Source organism: Macrobrachium nipponense, chromosome 7 (assembly GCF_015104395.2).
Source record: "Macrobrachium nipponense isolate FS-2020 chromosome 7, ASM1510439v2, whole genome shotgun sequence".
Lineage (NCBI taxonomy): Eukaryota > Metazoa > Arthropoda > Malacostraca > Decapoda > Palaemonidae > Macrobrachium > Macrobrachium nipponense.
In genome coordinates, this window is record NC_061109.1 from 41311973 (window position 1) to 41333787 (window position 21815).

At 40.3% G+C, this 21815-nt stretch overlaps 1 protein-coding gene across 26 annotated transcripts in view; it reads right to left on the reverse strand.

Moving 5' to 3' along the window:
• The window catches only part of LOC135217485 (MAP/microtubule affinity-regulating kinase 3-like), a 214965-nt gene that overhangs the window by 163038 nt on the left and 30112 nt on the right, over positions 1-21815 (reverse strand). For 9 of the 26 annotated variants that reach the window (XM_064253411.1, XM_064253419.1, XM_064253417.1 and 6 more), the window contains exon 1: positions 5110-5127. The exons of 2 other annotated variants lie outside the window; for them this stretch is intronic. Coding sequence is in view for 3 of the 24 variants with exons in the window: in XM_064253416.1 (XP_064109486.1) it covers positions 4670-4711 (42 nt within the window). In the remaining 21 variants the exon portion in view is untranslated. Of the gene's footprint in view, positions 1-4669; positions 5131-12424; positions 12461-21815 lie in introns of those variants that run through there. 15 more of the 26 variants (XR_010315152.1, XR_010315151.1, XR_010315150.1 and 12 more) reach the window with 6 other exon arrangements.

The window sequence follows — 21815 nt, forward strand, 5'->3', positions numbered from 1 at the left end:
ACAAGACTTATTCTTATCAGCTCAAAGCGTTTGATAGCTATGAGAAACTTCCCATCACTACTGCTATACTTATGTCAATTTCATGCATCTTGAATGTTGAGTACCCCATAACCCTACCATACCACAGGGAGATTAATATTACTTTCTTTTTAAAGATAAGCCAGTTTGCTGTAGCAGCAGACAAATCTCCAGTTGGCGTGGCGTGAGGCCCATTACAGTGCTAAGTGTGTGGGGCTGGAAAGACAGCAAATGTGGTAGAGACTATATTATATAGAGTCTGAGTCGGATGAGGCGACAGAGGTGAGGGAGGGAGGGTGGGAATGGGCGGGACAGAAGTACAGGTGGCGTTTGCTAAGGTGAGGAAATGGACGAGAGGGAAGGGAAGGGAAGAGGAGAGGACTGGTAGGACTGGTAGCATAAGGCAGGGAGTGGATAGATAGGGGAGAAGGATGTGTGTGTGTGTGTTGTTCGTCGGTGCATGACCAGGCTTTGTTCGTTCCTGCAGCAGTCCGTTACATCACCACCAAAACGCTTCCTACCGACACCAACGCAACCACCGTTGGCTACACCCCCACACCAGGAATAAAAGCAAATTGGGCGAGCACGCAACCCAATGCTCTGTGCTTAATTGGGCAGAATAGGGGAAAAAAATCCCATTCCACCACAATGGTACGTTAACCAATTTTAAGGCGGAATAAGACCACATGCTGTCTGATTTCTTTGACAATTTTCACAACCGTGATTCTGTGTTACTTCAAAAGCTTCAATTTTAAACTTTTTTTTTTTTTTTACTTTATTAATTAAACGTGAAATACAATCCATGATCCCTAAAAAATTTCCCTCTCTCTTCCTCACAGTGAAAGAAAAAACAAGCGAAACAAATTTGTCATGATGAACTTAACTTGTCTGCTCAAGGGTTAAAAAAAAAAATAAAACCATGGCTTCTAGATAACACAAATGCCGACTTTTACCAAAAATACCACCAATTATCACCGATTTCCACACTTACATCCTAAAAGACATCACTTGTGGTGGGTGTCATGGACATTCGCTCATTTCGAGTCGCTGGAGAATGCGACAACACGATATTTAATCTTCGCAGTAATGAAATGAAACAATGTTAAACTTTAAGAAAAATTTGTCTTTCTATACTGACGGAGATCTGTCCTCAAAATTACATGGCGAACTTTATAATAATAAATTCTTAACCAATATCCTAAGTAAGAAGTGCGGCGTAGAAATAGTTAAGTTGAAATCGTAAAAGAAGACAATTTCCTAAAATGTCATATCTATATCTTGCCGATAACAATATCTGCGAGGTAACACACACACACACACACACCACACACACACACACAAACAAAAATCTAATTGTCACACGTCAAATTAATATCTGAAAACATCAAAATATGACACGGGTCCGTTTCTACTTGAAAGTTGATTCAAGCAGAAACCGAGTATGACAAAAGTATCGAAGAACTTATGCTACGGTGACAACTGGGTAGCATAAGCCGAGATGGTGACACCTTTTAACAAACCGTTACTCAGAAGAACACCACTGTTGACGACAGAACAGAAATGGCTCCCTCAAGTGACCTTCAGCTCTTAACACCGCTGAAGCCTTTTACATAACAGGAACTCACACTATAGCTCTTGTTTACAGCTGAACTGAACACTTCATCATGGACGCATTCTTGGCATTTCATGCCACTGTCAAATGATACTGAGAGAGAGAGAGAGAGAGAGAGAGAGAGAGAGAGAGAGAGAGAGGAGAGAGAGAGAGAGAGAGAGAGAGCGCACTTAGCTTACATTTCCAATGTAAAATATGTCAAGAAAAACTTCCATAATGTTTCTTCATGCACAAACACACACACACACACAGAGAGAGAGAGAGAGAGAGAGAGAGAGAGAGAGAGAGAGAGAGAGAGAGACTCAAGTGATATATTGCGAGGAGCAACTCCCCCTCATGATGATGAAGCCACCGAGATGAGTCATGGAGTAAAAAGCAGTAATAGTATGCGGTGTCACGCAACATGGCCACCCGGTTAAAAAGGCAACACGCTGCTATATAACGCCCTTCCACTGGAAAGACCAACCCATTTGCACTAGAAAAACACACAGGAGGAAACCGCTACCTAAAAGAGACAACTCCAAGAGCTATGTATGCAGGATCCATGTCATCAAGGCGTCAAATACAGCCAAATATTTAGACTAGTTGTAAAAAGAACGCCAGACAAGTGACTGTGTTGTGGTAACATTCTTTTTACATATTTCATGTACTAGACCCATTTAACAATCCTATGTATTAAAATGGATACATAACTCTTATCACTATCCTAATTGTTTTTAATAGCTTTCCATTGGAAACCAGCAATATCACAGAATGTAAATGAAGATACTGCTGTTCGGAGCCAGTCTGCTTAACAGATTAAGCCGATTACTCGCCAGAGGTCAATGCGCAGATCTAAGCTACAATGCGCATTTTACAGATTTCCAATACACCATTCACGTCCGGCGGTAAAGAAAAAAAGAAAAACAATGCAGTGTATTTTTATCCAGCGGCCGTGCGCAGACTTCAACCAGAATACAATGCAGGTCGTAAATTGTCTGCTTAATATGCATTTGATCCGACCGGGGAAAAAAATAACCACCGGATTAATCTTCGACCAATACCTCGTTATACGGTCGGCCACGACACAAGAACCAATCTAAGTTTTGGGAAAGTTCATCCCCACATCCTCAAGTTTCCGTGTAATCCAACATACTGACAGACCAACAAAGCAGAGGTTTATAAAAAAAGAAAGCGCAACCAATCTCCAGAGAAATATGAACCATGAATACTCTCCCAAATTGGAACCAAGGCCTATTCTCGAATGCACCATGCCAGGGCCGCCTCCTTCTCGTGGACGTGAACAGACGACCAACGAGAGGTGATCCCACCTTATCTCCATAATCACACGCCATGTTTTTATCGCCAGTGCCATGGTTACATTAATGCCCCGTGCGCCACCTCGCAGTTGGTGCTGCTTGCCTCCTATTATGGAAAGGGCAGTCATCCAAACAGCTTTCATTGCTCGTCCACAAAAAACCCAGGCTGTCAGCAAAGGCCATGATGAGGCGGGGAGTCCCTCCCTGCGGCCAAGGGACCTGGAGAAAACATACTCAATGCCACGCCATTGACCTACAAGTGTCCACTAGTTTGCTAATGTTCCAAGCCCTTGGGTACTGTATGCATAAAATACCAGCAGTCCAAGCCTTGGGCACTGTGTGCATAAAATACCAGCAGTATTTCTCGTACGTAAATACATTATATATATATATATATATTAAGTATATATATTATATATATATATATATATATATATATATATATACATACATATATATATTCCCGTACAGACAGTTGACTTGGTGCAGGAATTTCCCTTTTGATTGACTGCAAGCTTTTGATGTTTGACGATTTAGAAAATAAAAATTCGTGTCGATGTAAAGCATTTCCTACCCTTGTCTCCCATTAGAGAGAGAGAGAGAGAGAGAGAGAGAGAGAGAGAGAGAGAGAGAGAGAGAGAGAGAGAGAGAGAGAGAGACTTATGCATTTGCGATAAGGTACTTTTCCTTACGTTTTCATTCCCTACAGGCATAACCTAATCCTTATGTCTGGGGCAGCTTTATACGCTTGTGTCTAATTTTCTTTGCTGTACACTGTACCTGACTTGGTGTTCAACGCATTTCAAGTGCACACACACACACAAAAAACTCACACATACACAAACACACAGAGCCCCTGCTCAGAATTCTCCCTTTCGCTCTTCGAGAAGCCTTACACCAAAACCTGTCTTGAGGAGACTCTTACTCCATATGGTTATAATCATGTAGGCCACCGAGGCTCTTGGACATACTTCAGAGTTTTGTCATACACACACACACACACAGAAGCAGACATCTGCCCCATAGGCTAAGAAGAGGTAACAACTTGATGGCACGAGATGCACCGTCACCCGATACTGCACAAGGGCGCACAGGGTGAACAAAGACATCTGTCACATCGCAAACGACGGAGATTTCTTCGGAAAAAGCAGAACATCCTCCTCCTCGTTTCATCTTTTAATCGATCCTCTCTTTCTTCCTCTCACACCCGGAAACTTCTAATCAGTAAATCAGTTTTTCTCGAGGCCTCTGTGAGCCGACTGGCTTCCAAAAGTCACACGCAATCACGTATTTAATAAAGATTTTTGCATGCAATAATATAGTAATTCATTCTAACACACACACACACACACACACACACATATATATAATATATATATATATATATATATATATATATATATATATATCATAGATATATATATATATGGGTTAGGGTTGTGCAACTTGTGAACATGTACAAGCACACAGGCAACGAACGAATGCAGCAGACAGCTTCCCCTCCCTTCCCTCCTCCCGACAGGTCGTTTGTTACTCATTCGCCACGTCCCCAAACCTAGAGGCGTAATATATTCGTCTCCCCCCATTCTAGGACGACGACGACGACTGTCAACCCGTGAAGATGAAGACAAGGGCGATGATGATGATGAGATAGATAGATACAATTTCAAAAGCTGCTTTCACAGCATCATCACCTCACACCTCTTATGTACACGACTCAGATGGTGGTGGTGTTACTCACTCTTCTCAGCCCGTGACCCATGGTACTCGTGGGGCCTCTCATCAAGGATTGTTCTACAAGGGTCCCTAGAGCTCAAGATACAACCTTTTCACGTATGCATCCCGCACTAACGATACAGCCGCCTTCGCCGCCGCCGACTTCGGCGAACACTTCCTCATTGGAAAGAATGAACGGATATACTGTGTCTGCACAAAGAGTAGTTGAGCACTTTTTCACCCCTTTCGTTTCGTTACACACAATGACGATTTGACAGCGTTTGCCAATGAAGAGGTTTTCACTTATGGATATCAAGTCTGCACGGTACTTCTCACGACGGCTTCGTCCACATATTCAGACGCGGGTACTTTTTCCCGTGCATTAATTGGCTGCGATAGAAGCGCACACAATTAAAAGAAGTACGGTTTTCCGTAGCACCAAAGAGCACACATCCTCTCATTTACCAGCACTCCCAGGAACTGATTCATCCCGCTGCCTGGCCCGACAGTCCCCGAGACGAGTAACCAGCCTCAGGGAGGTTGCCAACAACCGCCATTTTCACATTTCCATCGTAACTTTCCGAGTAGCTGAGGTTATCTTCTACAGCACAAAATTTCCCTCTCTAAATTTGATGAAATACAAAAAATCCTATTAAAATAACGCATGAACATTCCACTTAAAAATATCAAACTGGCGATTATCGGCTTTAAAAAGCATCTCAACCGGACCGAACATTCAAATGGCGAGGAGGCGTTGCGTGGCAACCCTCCACAGACCAGCTGGGAGGAACAGACGGCATAAGAAAAAAAAAAAAAACCATTTTTGAGGCGGTGCCCCGTGGATGGGTCCTGTGGTTTGCCGAAGCAATGCAAACGGTCGTGCAGTACTCGTCCTTAAGGAAATGACAAGAGACAATAAATCCTACTTAATTAATGAAGCTATGAAAACTGATGTAGGAATCCCACCACAAAAGACCCTTATTTCATCAGGAAGCAGATATCCAAAACGTTGTTTCTTTAATAAACAGACATCATAACTAGCGACCAATCATATCAATATGCGGGGCCAATATTAATGATTAAAACTGACGGCAATCACTCACTACAAAAATGACTGGGCATCTTGCTGTGACAGAATATGATGTTAATACTCCACTAAAGCATCAAAACTGAATTCATGGAGAGAGAGAGAGAGAGAGAGAGAGAGAGAGAGAGAGAGAGAGAGAGAGAGAGAGAGAGAGTTATTGATCCCTTCTTCACATGGTAACCTAATTGCACCGCATACAAACTGGGTCATCCAACAACACGGCTTTCGACGGTCGTTCGTCCATAATCAAAATATAAATAATATCAGGCCTTAATGATCGACTGGCCTTTGTTGAGTCCTGTGCAGAAATAACTGGTTGACAATTTATTACCCAAATTGACAGCTCCAAAAGGAGCAGCGCAATCTCTTTTACCTTTACATTATCAAACAATGAATAATGCATATATATGAGAGAGAGAGAGAGAGAGAGAGAGAGAGAGAGAGAGAGAGAGAGAGAGAGAGAGAGAGAGAGAGAGTTTAAAGGCAAAGACGACAGCCAAATCAACTAAAGAAACTAATCTTGAAAGACAGTGCCACTGGGATGCCACAGCTTATCTTTCCTCGCGAATAGAACTCGAGAAGGTACGATCGATGCTGGTGTTCTCTCTCTCTCGCTGTGTGTGTGTGTGTGTGTGTGTGTGTGTGTGTGTGTGTGTGTGTGTGTGAAATCACAAGTCAGTAATGCAATCTTTATATCCGTTGACTAAATGACAACACATTGTTTGATTTTAAAAAATCCAATGATTCTCACACAGATACATTTGAGTATATGTATGTATGTATGTATGTATGTATGTATGTATGTGTGTGTGTGTGTGTGTGTATGTATTTTATGATATATATATATATATATATATATATATATATATATATATATATATATATATATATATTTTTATATATAATAAATATATATATATATAATTGAACCACGAGAGAGAGAGAGAGAGAGAGAGAGAGAGAGAGAGAGAGAGAGAGAGAGAGAGAGGGGGGGGGGTGTCAGGCATCTAATATCCCCCCGGTAACTGATGACGGCGCTGGAGATTGGGTTTTGTCTCTAACCACACCTCTTCTAACCTCAACCTCCGACTCGGTTCACCAAGTCACAACTCACCTGTCAACTGACTTGCCACCCAACACCCTGACGTGGGTACAGGATTCAAGCAAGCATCGGCGAATTCTCTCTCTCTCTCTCTCTCTCTCTCAATCCACTCTTCCATAACGTGAATCGACAAACCAATCACCCATTAACCAATTAACGAATGACAGATTAGTAGAACTTTCTAATCCCCAATAGTTCTATTTTCGTCCTCATAATTGTGAAATGGACCAAAAGTACGAATCGCTGCAAGAAAATGTCTCATTTTTAAAAAAGTGAACATATTAAGATGAAAGACAAACTGCACAGCAATTCGTCCAACCAGTCGTCATTTCAGATTTGTAACCACCTTTCTGTCGTCAGTGTCATGGCTGTTATCACATTCGCACCTTTCATTAAGCCCTACCTACCTTCACTAAGAGACTTTGTTCTTAAGTTATGTTTCAAAGTTTTCTTAAATAATTCTTGAATCGTCTGAGTACCAGTATGTTGTAAGCGGGGCCTCCCCCACCACCCCACCTTTTTTTTTTTTTTTTTTTTTTTTTTTTTTTTTTTTTTTTTTTTTACTATCAGGAAGTTGCATCTCGGCTCCTTAAGTCTATAATCCTAACAACCGTACATTTATCTACACATGCTTATTCTGCTCTCTGTTTTCAAGGAGCTACCTTTCCTGAACCCTAAGTCACGTGTGCTGCTAAATATTGTGAATTAAGTGGTCTAGAAAAACATGATCATTCTTATCTTAAAAAATATATAGATGAGTTGCCATTCGGAAACTGAACATCCGAATAGATAATGGAAGCTTAAGAAAAGATTAATGTTGTGGATGAAAACCACCAAATTCTAGACAAAAACGTCCACAACAAATTAGGGATAATTCCAACATAATATTATGAGATTTGCCAGCACGTAAGATACTGTAATATCATCCAACACTTAGACAAAAGGTTTCTGAAACTGATACAGACCGTAGTGCTGCCACTACCACGGCCTGGAACAGTATTACTTTCTGAGCGTTACTGATTCCGAATAACATTAATAACGATAAAGTTAAGACTCGATTTCATCGAAACTGGGCCAAACTTCCCAATCACCGATCGTGATATTTGAAGTCGGGTGAGATTCAACGGGATTTATCTTATGAAGCTTCGTTGTTGTAAAAACCACAATTCGTTACCATCTTCTGTTTTACGCCGTATAAAAGCTTCGATGCTTTAGGCTAGACAAGACTAAACTAGTTTACACGTTTAAATATAAATGCATTCTCTAAATGCAGTGCCAATGACGTAAAATAAAACATTATAGTAAGAATTTCAATCCAACAGCTAATTGGAATAATATACCACTCAACACGGACGTAAAGCCAGTGTGCCACAGAATTCTAAGCTGGGGCTATGCGAATGACGGTGCGGAAGTTTAGATAATAACTACAAAGGACGTAATTTACTTTTGGCTTCCCTTGCGGAATGTTAGTGAAGCATGATTCTTTATAAAGGGATGAACTCTCATTATAATGCATACATAATACAAACAGTCTTTCTTTTGAATTTTTTTTTCATAATTTGTAAGTTATTCTAACAAAAATCCACCTCCAGCTGTCATTCATTGGGTTTTAAAAGTGAAACGAAAAGTGCCTTTAAAAAATAATCTTATTGTAGCTTCGTTTGTAAATCGCTCCATTTCTGGGTGAAAGTCGTCTTTCTACCTCGAGTACTAGTTTACTAGTTTGTTAATAAATGGGAGAACGCCACTTCCTTTGCACATCACAGGCAAGTTATAAAATCGTGACAAGCATTTTTCATAAGTTAAATTACGCTTAACTCAAAATATGTTAGTTTTCTTATTTCTTTGACGAATACTTTAATCATTTCCGGTTAAATGTCAAGGTCGTTCCTATTTTTCCACGAACACTGACCTTTCTTTAATACAACAGACAAACAAAATGCTCATCTGTCAGTCGCAATATGAGCCTTTCCACATTAATAACCGTGGCAGTATTGCGCAAGAAATAAAATGAATTTATCTGGTATGTGAAATTTAAAAACGGTCATTTTCCATTACACAGAAATACCTCCCCTAACTAAATATGAAACGAACACCTCAGCGAAGAAAAGGGACTGCAATAACGACAAGAACAAAAATAAATGACATCATTCTCAAACATGGCATCTGCGTTACTCATTCCATTGTCTCCGATTCATTCATCAAGTCCGCAAGAAGTTGGGTAGATTTCAAAAATAGGAAAAAAAAAAAAAAAAAAATTACTTAATTAAAAACATGACGACCAATACCCAAGCTAAAAATGGCATCAAGCCGGTATAAACCAGAACTCGATGTAATTCGCAGGAACGAAAAAAAAAATTACTGAATGACGTTTGCACTTTTGGCTGCGGTAATCACTGTTTTCATTCCCGACAGGGTTTCAAGCACAGGTGATGAATAGAATAAGGAAGGGAAGAGTCTACAAGGAGGAGGAGGAGGAGGAGGAGGAGGAGGAGGAGGAGGAGGAGGAGGAGGAGGAGGAGGAGGAGGAGGAGGAGGAGAGGGGTGCGAGACGTATTGAAGGGAAGAGAGAGAGAGAGAGAGAGAGAGCTTAGAGAGAGATGAGAGAGAGAGAGAGAGAGAGAGAGAGAGAGAGGAGGGCGAACGAGAAGCCGCTCCTCAATTGATTTTGGTCCAACACTGCCCTCTGGAGTGTCCTCTACTTTTCCTTGCTTCGTTCCCTTTAACGATCGTAGCTCTCCTTTAAGCAAAACCCATAACACACACTCACAATAAACTTGAGTCTGTGCACACAAAGGTCTGGCTGCGTTTCCCCTGCAACAAATCCATTTGCTGTTGATCGCAATCATTTACGAGTAATACACACGCACAAACCCACGAACTACCGCGCAGGAAGAGCTCAGGTGAAGCCAATTATGGCTCAGACATTATTTCAAAACACATGGACAATACTCAAGGTATCAAAGAATAAATATATATATATATATATATATATATATATATATATATATATATATATATATATAATATATAAACGAATACCTGTGGTATTCGCTTATTTAACGAAGTCACGTGCATCTACTGTGATTTTTTTAGGCATATATATATACATAATATATATATATATATATATATTATATATAATAGATAAATATAATATATATATATAGATAAAAAATATATATATATATATATCATATATATATATAATATTATATATATACACACACACACACATATATACATCATTAGACAAAATCCAGGAAGGAAAAAGAAACGATGCAGTTTTGCAAGGCCTTTCGACTTCTTGTTCTTTACTTGCAAAACCCCTTCGTTCCTCATTATATCGTCGGTTAGGTCTTTATATATTCATCACATTCCATAATTGTGTGTGAGCTAGGCTCTCTCTCTCACACACACACACACATATATATATATATATCATACCACATCACAGCAAAGCAATTGGATGGGCTCATGTCTACACAATCAGTGATTCTATCCTGCCCACTCGTGTCAACTACCAATTAGTCCACCCAATGAAAAAGGCAAGGCTTGGTAAAAGGTTTCTAGTGACAGCTAGGATCACGAAAAAGGTCGTAGGCCTAGCAACATCATCACTGGAAATGTGCTGATAAACCCACTTTCATCTTTTCCAACTCTGCCCTCCTCGTCAACCTATCACTCCATTCTTTCCACTTCCCTTTCACCTACAGTCACCAATAATCTTCGTCTTCCACTTAAACTCACCCTTTTACAAAACACTTTCGTATCTCCATACTTCGTGTCCTTTCAATTCTTATTACAAATAAACATTTCACATCTAGAGCTTTCATTCTTTCCTCAGTTTGTATTCAAAATCTCCACTTCACTCCCATTCAAAGAAGCTGGATCAACACTGCTCTCATACATTCCAACCTTAGATTCCACACACTCCAGATTAAGAATCTTATGGGCAACAACTACTACGGTCCTTACTTCACCTATTCTATGGCTCACTTCTCCTCTCACTCTACCACCAAGATATACTAATTCTAAAATACTTAAAATTCACTACTCCCTCTTCCTGGTTACCGCTTACCTTTAAAACTTTCCTCCTGCTCGAATTTATTTTCATCTTTCTCTAATCTTTAACCTTTCCGCTTAGCTTCGCAGTTTCTCTTCACTAAGCAAAGGAAGTCTAGTCAACTCAGGAAAAATACTCAATCACTCCATACTCCATTATATATCTCAAAAACTAACAACTACGCCTACAATCTTTTCTCTGGAAACTCGCATCACTCCCAAAAATCTTAAACCAAAGAAACACCACACACTCCTTTCAGACCCTTGCTTCGCTTCCATTTTTACGAATTCTTTATTATTATCAACAATTTGCTTTCTACTTCCCACATCTCTTAACACCCTCCACACTGCATCTCTATAAACTATATCAAACCCCCTCTGGGTAATGTGTGCTGCAGTGTTTCCCTTTAGTTCTTATTTCCTTTTATCACTTAATTACAACCATTTCACAAACGAACACTCTTCTTTGTCACAACTCCACTGTTCTTCCCTTTAAGACCTTCTGTCATCTGTCTTGAATTCTCAATCAAAACCCTATTATATAAATTTCCTAGCATACTCAGTAAATGTATGCACCTATAACTCTTTGCCGTTTCATCTCCATTCCATGAAACAATCAGGAATCTTTCCCCCATCCAGAAATACCTTACGCAAACTAAGCAGCCACACAACACCGTAACACATCATCCCATCAACTCTCGGTGTCTTTCAAACTTACCCTTATCAAAACTCTTTCACTCTCTTCTGCCTTCTATATTCACAAATCCTAACTGCTGCATTCTCTTCTGAGAGCATCTCTCCCTATGCCTGGTTTATTCCGAAATCCAATTGCTTAATTACCTTCCTTACTACATTTACCTCTTTGTAGAATATCATCTAGCTCTCACTGACGTCCTTGCTCATCTACACACCCTTCCCGCACACCCCTTATTACACGCCTTATCTTTCTCTCTCACCATCTTCTTGGCCACCTAATCCGTCCTCCTGTACTTCGGCACACAATCCTGTCTCTCTTGCAACTGCACATACAACAACCGATTTTTTCCTTCGCCAAACTTCTCACTTCCTCATCCCACCTCCCATTATTTTCTATAACTACTCCAAGCTTCTGAAACCAACAAAACATCTTGCAGACTCCATCAACACCATCCTGCAATTCTACACAATATTCACATTTCCTCTTCTATGTCTCGCATTTTACCATTATAAAAAAAAAAAATTTTTATTACCATTGCAACTATATACTTTTTCACCAACTCCCTTCCTGCATGCACTCCCTGTATCTTTGTCCTGGACTTCAACATTATCTTTTTCATAGAATGTGTTATATATGTATAAGGACATCACATAAAAATCTGTGAATAAAAGCACGCAACCATTTGAAAAATGCTTCAAGCGAACGCGCATGTAATAACGGACCAAACATCACATACAAGTACGGCCATATCAATGAGTAAATAAATATACATAAATAAAAGAAGAAGCTGTACCAACAAGAATGAGGAGAAATAATCCTGTTTACTCACCCGCGTCGTTCTTAGTCCGTCACTGGATGTCCTTACCTGCAACATAATGAGGATCATCATTAATAATTGTGGCCAAAAACTATTATGAAAATAGTAAGGCTGTCATGCATACTACCACTAAATAAAAAAATACTTCCTAAAAAGCCTCACAAGAAAATCATGTCACCTGCCTATTATGACGTGCTACGTGAAAGGCAATGAATGAGAAACCATTCCCATTTTACACAAAGTAAAGGAGAGCATAAAACGCAAACAAGTAAATAAAATTCCACTTTGAGAAATGGTGGCACCATTAAAAATTTAATAAAGGAAGGATCATGAGCTCAGATCTGATGATAAATTTAGGCGGTGTAGGAGGGTTACGTCACAGGGCTATGACAAAAGTATATACCTCATGAATCTACTGGATTAATCTTGGCCACCTTCACATCATCACAGTATAATGTATTAAGATAAATAATTATTAACGCGTCAAGCATATATGCACTTACAACCGAGTTACTAAACAAGATAAAACGTAAAACAACTTGGATTGCTAAATGAAACATAACATATTGTGAATACACTGGGATGGAATATTAGTCAAGATGATGAAGAAAAACCGAAAAAATCTAGACGTGTTAACAATAACATCTTCTACCATGAAATCACACACTGCGCAGGATTCAGATTTTAAAGAAAAAGGTTTAGCAGAGGATTGGACATGTTGCCCCAATATTAACTGGTTATACCTAATTGGTTTATCATTCTTGTCAGACTGAAGAAATAAACGTGACTTAACTACTGTAGACTGTATGGTAAGTGATTAGGTTCTCTAACCAATTATCATAAAAAAAAAATATCCTGACCACTGATCTCACACACACACACACACACACACACACACACACACACAAAAAAATTAACGAGTAAATATCTGTATGTTGGCTAGATTCCCTGAGCCTTCGTCATATACATGAAATTATGCTAAGCGCAGCTTTTAATAACTGATACAAATTCACAAGCAGTTCCAAAGGCTTTCGAGTGTTGGTGGTAGTTCCACCCAGGTCTGCATATCCAGTTATAGACATGGCAAGCTTACTATTAATTTCTCCAATACCCAGACTCCGACACTTCACTATTCGGAGACCGTTCCATTCTGGCAGAGGGCAATGTATTCCTCTCCAAACTAGTGATCCTCCTTCATACAATTTCTGAATTTCCTATCAGCATCACACTCCCGTGTTTGTTTTAGCACTGGTCTTCTTACCATTAAATGATCCACGACTACATAAAATAAGATCAGACTACCAAACAACAATTATGTTTCGCAACGAGAATGAGCTCAGACTAATAACATCCAACCACTGGCTGCCAGCCACCATCTTTTCAAGTTTTACGTAACGGGGAACTCTTCAAGTGCAATCGTTTTATCCCGAGTTACCGATGAAGGTGAAAAAATTTTTCCCACATGGAAAATTAGCCATAAACGAACACTGTTAATTTTCCAGCAATTCTTCTCCATATTCCTTTTGAAATTGTTTTTCTTCCCACAAACGAAGATCTTGCTTAGTCTTCCTCTATTCATCTTTAAGCATATTTCGCAAGACTATTTACTCTTCAAATACCGTGAACGTGAAAAACCTTTATTCCTGTCAAAAACAATCTACTGAGTTCACACCTAGTCTAACAGAAGCCTAATAGCCAGAACCTCAGTCCAACTGAGGAAAACTCTTATTGTCTTTACTGCAAAATCAATAACTTCTGCAACTGCAACTTCCTTCCTTCCCAACCTCATGGATCTATACCGGATTCGCCCTCACAACTCGCCAGCTTTGGCACTCGTTTCTCAAACTAGGTTTCCTTAAACATAGGGTGTCTGGAAGAGGAATTTTGCTCTTATCAAAATTCAAGACAGCCCGTCATCATCGGCTTCCCAGGTTTACCTATATTGTTGCCTCTACAGTATGTTATAACCCAGCCTGGGATATGTTACTTCACGATTACCTAAGATGTTAAGACGACGAAAATGTTGATATTTTAACGTTACGTTCTTTTTACGTGTTGGATTAACAATGTCTACAAGCTGATAACGTACTAGTGTAAACATCCGGCTAGATGCCTTCCAGTGTACTCGAGATATTTTTATTTCTTTTTGGGGGGAGGCTGCAAGATGATCACTACAGTGAATCGTTAAACTTACACTTGCAAAAATCCAGTGAAAACAAATCAAAATGCCAAGCATAGTGACATCAGAGCCTCTGCATATAAATGCAGTTTAGTATGCATACAACTAGAAAAATTATTTACTTTTATCCGCAACACGATATTTCTTTACAACTTCCCAGTAGTTTTAGAAATGTTGCAATAAGGGAAAAAAAATTGAGTCGTGGGATAACGGAAAACTTGATGCATAGGGAGGGGGGGGGGGCACACCCACAAAGCAGCATGTCGATAGCAACAATCAATCTGGGCACATCGAAGGACCTAATACCTTCCTCTTCTTTCCCAACACCCTAACATTGACGTACTCGATCCAACCTCTCTCATAGTTTCGCATTTTCCTCAGGTTCATTCAACTCCTTATTCTTCTACCTAAATGCCATTTACATAACAAAAACTGTGTTCAATTCCAAAAGTCTTATATTTGCGTACTTCATCTCAACATCCTCTGCAGTTTCTCTGGATCTTTTCTTCAGCCAGCCCAACCCCATTACCGGAAGTACATCAATCACACACACACGAGAAAAAATGTGTGGGAATCTGCGCAAGAAATCATCTCCCGTCCCACGAATGTGGGTCAGACGGGAGGTTTTCCCTTTCGAAAACAGCGCAGTTATGACGCAGATATGGCTCACGATATGGCAAAATGACTCTTCAGTGCCACGAACCTACTTTCAATACACATCCCCAACGACGACGGAGACGGAAAGCGACACTTCCGTGCAGCAGAATATACGGACTCATTTCACCCAAGGGTAACATCACCAAACGCCATTGAAATCTTCAGCAAATAAGCCGCATAACAAGATATACGGACACGGATTATATATACCCCAAGTTACTTATTTTAACCAAATATCAATTGCTCAACTTTTATTATTATTTTATTATTATTATAAACACTACTAGTATGGAATAAGCCCACAGGGGCCACCGACTTGAAATTCAAGCTTCCAAATTAATGTGTTATTAAAAGTAACAGGCGGTAAAGGTAAATACAGAAAGAGTAACAAATACATAAAAATGTAAGTCAGAAAAAAATAACAGATAGGTATCAAATACAAAGGGCGCGGCAGAAATGCACTGCATTTACATCAATATATCCGTACGTATGTTACAAAAACAACGAAGAATTTAAAGGGACGAAATGTCCAAACCTAGTGGGTATCTGATAGTCCCCACAGTGCCTCTCTAGCATTGCTACATCTTTTGTACATAGGCAAATAAACAACACTGGCAACGACTGACTGATCCTACCCAGACCTGAAATCCCTTGGAAACACAGATACGAGCGTGGCTAGCCACATAATGATACCTAAATCAATTATTCGCCCCGCAGTGTGGCAACCGATCCGCTTACCCAACTAACCTTACCGTCCACGTTCTCTGTCACTCTTTCCAAACAATTCTGACGACGATGCGAGGAAAAGAATCGCAAACCATCTTTAGAAGCCACGATGAAAAGATTGCTCTCTCTCTCTCTCTCTCTCTCTCTCTCTCTCTCTCTCTCTCTCTCTCTCTCTCACGGTTACTTGGAGCTATCGATTCTCCAATGTCAAAGGTAACAACTTTAATCCATTACGCGTCAGGGGCCACTGCAAAAGAAGGATTTCTTTATTGCATATTGAAGAAAGGAAGAGTATTAAATTTATGGGGAAAATAACAGCGGCAAACTTATTATCGGATAGAAAACGGGCTGTAATAAAGCAAAATTCAGATTACAAAAACAGATCTAACAGAAAAATTGCTATCAGAATAAGAGTTACGAAGCACGCCAAATCTTCTAAGCTCTCCAGACCTTGATAAACAGTATGACAGAGTATTATTTAGGAAACGAGGCCTCTCTGCACCTTCCCAAATTCCAAATTGGAGCCATCACATGAACAGCTGGCTAATAATTGTCTTTGACAGTATCGTCATTGTCTTCGATTACACAACTGGATTTTACTGATACACACAAAGCACAAGGCATACAGACCACTTTCGTATTTGAACAGTCATTCCTTGCGTAAACTAGTCCATGGTATCAGGACCATTGTAAAATAGAACCAACACTTGGGTAAAAACATTCCAAAGGCAAGGTTAGAGAAAGTCTTAACGAAACCAAATGGAACCTTAACAAGAAAATTGGTACACAAATATAGAAATGCTGCAAGGCACAGCGCGCAAAACTCGAAAATACCACCGTCACTTAAAATAATCGTGACAACAGCTGTATTTATAAGTCTGTTCACAGTATCAAGCATTTTCTCATAAGCTAAGCCTGGGATTTTGCAAATCGCCTTTTAATGTAAAAAATGACACACACACACGCCTTCATAAGTCATGATTTTCTCAGTACCTGAACTACACTAAATCTAAAATGAAATCACCCTTTCTGTCAGTCTATCCTAAGGCCATCACGCGAAGAAATGATTTGGCAGACCCATTCGCTAAATAAATTAGCGGACCAATTCGCTAAATAAATGAGTGGCCTGGCCTATATCAATTAGCTCAAGTGTATTCGAAAAAACCTAACCTCCTCCATACGGCAGAACCCGAGTCTTCTGACCCAGCTCTCTCTCTCTCTCTCTCTCTCTCTCTCTCTCTCAGAGACCGGGAACTAAAGGGGCCCTGCTGACGGAGGCTTCAGGGCCCGGGGGAACAGGCCAGGCCATTTCGAAAAGGAGTCACTCTCTTCTTCACAATGCACTTTCATTAGCATGCTGATTTGACACCGATTCAAGCCCGCCTTTAACTTAATTACACCTATTTCGGGTCAAAATAGAGAGTGCGGGTTGAGAACACGGTAGGCGACGCGAATTTATAATGAGGTGAACCACTCCAAATAGTCAGAAGGTTGCCGGGTCCATTTTTCGAAAGGCAGCTTCTCAACTGGTGCTCCGCGAATATAGAGTAACATAGGTTTTCCACGATCTCTGGTTAATGCCCGTTTGAATAGGAAACCTATAACAATGCAATCAACATCGACACCACCAAATGAAGACTTGACACTGAGACTTGGCGATTATATCTCATTCCAACTGTGAGCAGTAACTGGATAGGTTTTGAACAATTAAATACTATAAATAAATAAGATGCCATACTAATTAAAAGAAATTACATAAATTCATAAGTTATGATTCGCAGCAATCGATAGTCATTAGTTTTGTTCCCTAAACTTGGCTATGTGGTTGCTTCCGGGAGCACACTAAAAAGCTGAGTTTTCTAATAATCAATCTGCAAGCAACTGCAAGCATGAATTTTCATTTACGACTGTCCGAACTATCGCCTTTGATAAATGCAAACACAAGATTCAAGGTAATAGCCAGCTGGAAAACACCAGTACATGAGTGATGACAGCAGAATGAGTTATCCGAGATCAGGTGACCATCAGGTATTACTCCTCATTTCACCGCGGAAGAAACATACGAGGCTACATTCAGAAAACAGGCTCACTACAAGTGACATAATTCAAACTGAAAATAGATTTTATAAAAAAAAAAAAAAAGGCATCATAAATAAATCTTAACCATGACCCCTAACTGTGAACCGTAACTAGGTTAGGACCCTGATGATCCATCTTGACCAAAATTTTCGATTAGATGCCTCCAACCCAAAGATTGCTAGTTCTGAATGTTGTTTGTAAGACCATAACGTAGATTTTACCAACATACGAAACGTTATAATAATGGAATTATCGGAGGGCAACGTTGAATCTATGTGCAAATATAACTGTCACGTATATCAACTAAACAAACACCCCCCCAGGTTAAATTTGGTTAGTCTTCTAGCAAATTGTGGCATTTTAATATGGATACAAATATTCTTAGTTGTATGCATCACCTTCAAATAATAAAGAGTGCATATTAAGTATCCCATTACAGTAACCAGCTCAAAGTTTAGAATACATACAACACGGTAATCACTTTTCATTCCCGACAGGGTTTCAAGCACAGGTGATGAATAGAATAAGGAAGGGAAGAGTCTACACGGAGGAGGAGGAGGAGGAGGAGGAGGAAAGGGGGGGGGGTGCGAGACGCATTGAAGGGACGAGAGAGAGAGAGAGAGAGAGAGAGAGAGAGAGAGAGAGAGAGAGAGAGAGAGAGAATTTTCATTAAGTCGTTATTATTTGCAGCCACTAATCAACGGAAGGGCTTTTGATTTGCAACATGACATTTACATCGGCCCAAATAAGCGTCATGTCGAACCATATGCAATAACACTTACTAATACCTCATTTCAAACACCAACCAACAACAACTGGTAAATGTCTATCACAGTTCTGTTAATATTTATAGTAAACTATGTACTAGAGGTACGCACACATTTTCCATATAACGCAACTGTACATTTAATATTAGCATTTTCTGAAATACCTGGATCGATAACAGCTCCCATTTCCCCGTCCACTGGCAAATGCAATGTGGAAAAACAACGTCCCTTTGGCCTTCAAGGAGATATGCCAGTCGTAAGTGTTATTACACAAATAAAAAGAGGCGACTCGACATTATACGCTGACGTCATTAAGAAACTAAACTTTGTCACTTCAATTTTTCACATAAAAAACCTACAGAAATCCAATTACACTCAAACGCTGGCACGATTTTACTAAATAAACGTGACATTCCCATTAAAGACCAAGGAGAGAGAGAGAGAGAGAGAGAGAGAGAGAGAGAGAGAGAGAGAGAGAGAGAGAGAGAGAGAGAGAGAGAGAGAAGGCGTTGACGACTTTCCAGGAACTTCGGAAATCAAGTCGATATGTCACTGAAGTTAAATGTTCCGTAATGAGAGCGGGTACGAAAAGACGACAAACATTAGCCCTTGTTCGACTGCCTGTTAACAACTCTTGACATAGTTTTGTAACACTAATGTTTCTTTTTTCCAAATAACTAATTCTTGAAATCAAAACATGAAAAGAACACTTGGAAATGTACAAAATTTTACGTTTTACGTAACTCACTCGCCGATACTTTGACCCGGTTACCTTTCAGTTTACAAATGGAAACCTACTGATGACGACAACAAGGTGAACGCGTCCCAGAATCGTCACACACACAAATTTGAGTCCTAGACTTTCCCAAAAGGACGCATCACGGGGTGATATATCATTTATGATTACGCGGAAACGCTCGCTCATGCGAGAGACCGTTGCCTGTCCTTTTTTCCTTTTTGCCATATATCTATCTCTACCCATAACGAGGCATCATGAGGCCGATATAAATACACACCATGGAAGGGCTGGCAGGTGTGACATGGGCAGCCTGCAATCAATACTATCCGATGCGAGTATAAATGAAAAACAACCCACGCACCACCACACAGCATCCTGCTCCTCACAACCCCCAAAACCAATCCCTCCTCCATCCACAGCCATCTCCCTCTCACAACATGACACAACCAGTCCCCCCGACCACTGCGCCGTCGCCTCCTCCTCCTCCTCCTCCTCGGTCGTCTTCGTCTCTCGAGACTTGCCGCATTCACGTTTTAATTGACAATCGGGAAATAAAGGAACATTCCGGCAAAAGTGGTCTTCGGTTTCTCCGCTTCAAGGTTTTTCCTACTCATCGTCCCTTGACAAACAAACATACACGCACGCACACACAACGAATGTGCTCGGATGAACTTTTGATTAAAACTTAAGATTTATTGTAATTTGAGAAAAAATGAATAAACTTCAGGAGGAAAACTAGCAAAAATCTATTAGTAAAAGGGAACTTTCCTAGATTAACCGTGTGTCTCCAAAAGTTTTTCCGTTCCCTAGACAATTACTGATTGCTCCTGTACACGAGGCACCTTTTAGAAGTGTTGTTACCCAATAATACATGCAACACGAGCATCCACATTTCTCTCTCTCTCTCTCTCTCTCTCTCTCTCTCTCGCTCTCTCTCTCTCTCTCTCTCTCTCTCTCTCTCTCTCATATATATATATATATACAATACGTAAACATTTTATAAAATTCCCAGTCTTTTTTAGGTTCAAATATTAAGACTGGAATGACCCATTAAGATCAAATTCCTTTTAGCCAGAGACTCATAAACCAGTGTAACATTTCTATAATTCATTGCAATGTTTGTCGTTTACAAATGTTCTAGACACCAAAATGTCAAGAAAAAATCCAGAGAATAATTTTAATTAATAATTAAGAATTTCTCAGCATAATAGTACCTAGGCAATAAATCAACGCCTTTTCTATGCAATGAAATCTGTCATCTTTAACTGTGGCGATGAGTCACAGCCTTTCTCACGATGATTCCAGAGAAGAGGAAAAAGATTCTGGCCCACCCCAACAGCAGCAAGCACCAGAAGGGATGGGAGGGGGAGGAGCAAGGAAGGGCGCCGGACGGTTGATGTAATGGAATGTCAAGGTTTTAAATGACCTTCCATCGAGTCCTGCAACCCCCTCATCGACATCTCTTTCATTAGCAATCAATCTGGAAGCGGCGGGGCACATTCAAATCCCGCCGCATGGACGGAGCAGTGCCCGCGGACAGCCTTCCATTATTCAACGCGTGTGGCAAGCCAGGAGAGAGAGAGAGAGACAGACAGACAGACCTGCGAGATGGGAATGATGGGATTCGCCCGAACAAAAATTCATTCCCTTCCCCTAAACACGGACACCAACGCAAGGGGAGAATATTAACAACTAACCTAATGCCGCGCATTCATTTCAAGGCGAGAGCAAATACGTATATTACGTCTTAGGCCAAGACACGAGAGCAGCCGCAGCATTCGTTGTCGTCGGTAAAGATACAGGCGTGATTCTGAATCAAGCAGCACTATTTCTTGTCACAAGCATGCCTCTTAGGCAATCTTGACCTAATCCTGCGTCTAGATTACAAATTGAAAGCAACAAGACCCCATAAACAGACGTAAATTTACGACAGATCGGCATGCTTTTCCATAAGGCATCACGAGACTGAATAATCCTAAAGGTTTCGTAGTAGCAACGAAACCGTCACTTTCTGCTGCTGGGGAGGATTCGAGTCTGCAGACACCTGGTCATCCAGAGTCGGCTGTTGCAATGTGATGCCCATTGCTTCAGAAACCACAAGACATACTATAGCCATTCTCCCGGTATAATAACTGATTTGGTAAGGCCTCTCTCTCTCTCTCTCTCTCTCTCTCTCTCTCTCTCCTCTCTCTCTTCTCTCTCTTCTCTCTCTATCTTCTCTCTCCCTCGCTCTCTCTCTCTCTCTCTCTTCTCTCA